This window comes from Ursus americanus, chromosome 2 (genome assembly GCF_024610735.1).
Source record: "Ursus americanus isolate L20-20 chromosome 2, mUrsAme1.1.p, whole genome shotgun sequence".
NCBI classification, from domain to species: domain Eukaryota; kingdom Metazoa; phylum Chordata; class Mammalia; order Carnivora; family Ursidae; genus Ursus; species Ursus americanus.
In genome coordinates, this window is record NC_142128.1 from 43,860,238 (window position 1) to 43,863,381 (window position 3,144).

At 43.4% G+C, this 3,144-nt stretch overlaps 1 protein-coding gene across 1 annotated transcript; it reads left to right on the top strand.

Annotated features, from left to right (window-relative positions):
* Positions 1 to 659: 659 nt before the first annotated feature.
* Positions 660 to 1,601, top strand: LOC123783721 (olfactory receptor 10K1-like). The gene has a single exon (XM_045784649.2). It carries the CDS (start codon positions 660 to 662, stop codon positions 1,599 to 1,601), a length of 942 nt encoding a protein of 313 aa, XP_045640605.2.
* Positions 1,602 to 3,144: the final 1,543 nt, after the last annotated feature.

The window sequence follows — 3,144 nt, forward strand, 5'->3', positions numbered from 1 at the left end:
TCTCAGGACCCCAGTGTGGAGCCTCCAGAAATGTCCCTAATTATTCTCTTAGTCAGTCTGTCAGAAATAACACCAAAGGTGTCTGTGTTTTTGTTTTTGTTTTTTTCTTATTGCTTTGGTTACTGCCATGAGTTTATGATGTTCTTCCCACATATCCTAGCATATAAGAAGTCCTCAACAAACACAATTCCCCTCACGTTTGCTGGAGAACTCTTCCTCTCTCTTCCCACCTTATGGCTGGATAAACAGGTTCATATGTTGTGTCTGAACCCGCTCACTCCTTACTCATTCCACATCCTGGTCAAGTTATGATGGCTGGAATTAAACATACTTTTCCACTTGGAAAGCTAGTTTCCTTGGGATGCCAGTGAAAGGACAAACACGATAATCCCTAAGTAAGATACAGGTAAAACCAATGAGACAGATCCTTAACCCTTGGTAGAAGATACCGTGGACTTGGTCTTAAAGAAAGCCTCCTAAATGGCCGTCAGATCCTCTGTTGTATATTTAGCCTTAATTCTTTTCTTAGCAGACCTTTCTGAGGGGGAATGAAGGACTTGCCTGCCTCCAGACTTTGTGCTGATTTTCCCATAATTTCTACTCTCCTTCCCGGATCCGGGCCTCTGTCTCTGTCTCTGACTCTCCTGGGGGTGCTCTGCATGGAGTGGGGCAATGAGACCCTGGTGAGGGAGTTCACCTTCCTTGGCTTCTCTTCTCTGGTCGGGCTGCAGCGGCTGCTCTTCATTGCCTTCCTGCCCCTCTACCTCTTCACTCTGGGCACCAATGCCATCATCATTTCCACCATCGTGCTGGACAGAGCCCTTCACACCCCCATGTACTTCTTCCTTGCCGTCCTCTCCTGCTCTGAGACCTGCTACACCTTCGTCATTGTACCCAAGATGCTGGTGGACCTGCTGGCCCAGAAGAAGACCATCTCCTTCCTGGGCTGTGCCATCCAGATGTTCACCTTCCTCTTCCTTGGCTGCTCTCACTCCTTCCTGCTGGCGGCCATGGGTTATGACCGCTACGTGGCCATCTGTAACCCTCTGCGCTACACGGAGCTCATGGGACACCGTGTGTGTGTGGGACTAGTGGCTGCTGCCTGTGCCTGTGGCTTTACTATTGCACAGATTATCACCTCCCTGGTATTTCACCTGCCCTTCCGCTCTTCCAACCAGCTCCATCACTACTTCTGTGACATAGCCCCTGTCCTCAAGGTGGCATCCCATCATTCGCGCCTCAGTCAGTTGGTCATATTCATGATTGGGGTGTTTGTCTTGGTCGTTCCCCTGCTACTTATCCTGGTCTCTTACATCCGCATCATCTCTGCCATTTTGAAGATCCCATCTTTCACCAGCAGGTACAAGGCCTTCTCCACCTGTGCCTCCCATCTCATTGTGGTAACTGTTCATTATGGTTGTGCCTCTTTCATCTACTTAAGGCCCAAGTCCAGCTACTCTTCAAGTCAGGACACCCTCATATCTGTGTCCTACACCATCCTCACACTACTGTTCAATCCAATGATTTACAGTCTGAGGAATAAGGAGTTCAAGTCAGCCCTTCGAAGAGTAATGGGCCAGACTTCATATCCTTTTAATTAAATTAATTCATTAAAATTAAATTTTAACTATTCAGTGAATTGTATGTATTTTATTTATATATATAATTATTCTGTGACATTTCTTCTTATCTCTACTTTAAACTTAACCCACATATTCTGCTACACAGAGTGTAATTGATATTATTTCCTGGAACTTATTTCATTTTGCTTTTATTTCCCTTTTGACCCAAAAATTATTTCACAGATTTTAAAATTCTCAGGTGGAAGACCCTTCTTACGTTTTCATTGGATAGTTTATTATGCTGGTATTGGGAATATTGTTTGTATTCTTACCACTTTGTGACCTTGGTTCAAGTTTTTTTTTATAATAATATTTTTTATTATATTATGTTAGTCACCATACAGTACATCCCTGGTTTTTGATGTAAAGTTTGATGATTCATTAGTTGCGTATGACACCCAGTGCACCATGCAATACGTGTCCTCCCTACTACCCATCACCAGCCTAAGCCATTTCACCACCCCCCTCCCCTCTGAAGCCCTCAGTTTGTTTCTCAGAGTCCATAGTCTCTCATGCTTCATTCCCCCTTCTGATTACCCCCCTTTCTTTATCCCTTTCTTCTCCTACCGATCTTCCTAGTTCTTATGTTCCATAGATGAGAGAATCCATATGTTAATTGTCTTTCTCTGCTTGACTTATTTCACTTAGCATTAACTCCTCCAGTGCCATCCATGTTGCAGCAAATGTTGAGAAATCGTTCTTTTTTGATAGCTGAGTAATACTCCATTGTATATATGGACGACATCTTCTTAATCCAGTCATCTGTTGAAGGGCATCTCGGATCCTTCCACGATTTAGCTATTGTGGACAATGCTGCCATGAACATTGGGGTGCATATGGCCCTTCTCTTCACTACGTCTGTATCTTTGGGGTAAACACCCAATAGTGCAATGGCTGGATCATAGGGTAGCTCAATTTTTAACTTTTTAAGGGACCTCCACACTTGTTTTTCAGAGTGGCTATACCAACTTACACTCCCACCAACAATGTAGGAGGGATCCCCTTTCTCCACATCCTCTCCAACAATTGTTTCTTGCCTTGTCAATTTTTGCCATTCTAACTGGCGTAAGGTGGTATCTCAGTGTGGTTTTGATTTGAACTTCCCTGATGGCTAATGATTTTGAACATTTTTACATGTGTCTGTTAGCCATTTGTATGTCCTCATTGGAAAAGTGTCTGTTCATATCTTCTGCCCATTTTATGATTTGTTTATTTGTTTCTTGTGTATTGAGTTTGAGAAGTTCTTTGTAGATCTTGGATACCAGTCTTTTATCTGTAGTGTCATTTGCAAATATATTCTCCCATTCCGTGGGCTGCTTCTTAGTTTTTTTGACTGTTTCCTTGGCTGTGCAGAAGCTTTTGATCTTGATGAAGTCCCACAAGTTCATTTTATCTTTTGTTTCTCTTGCCTTTGGAGATGTGTCATGAAAAAGGTTGCTGTGGCCAATGACGTAGTGGTTGCTGCCTATGCTGTCCTCTAGGATTTTGATGGATTCATGTCTCACATCGAGGTCTTGCGTCC

Bases quoted from the DNA above. Each gene is read 5' to 3' on its own strand.
- LOC123783721 (XM_045784649.2), top strand. From the start codon at position 660: ATGGAGTGGGGCAATGAGACCCTGGTGAGGGAGTTCACCTTCCTTGGC.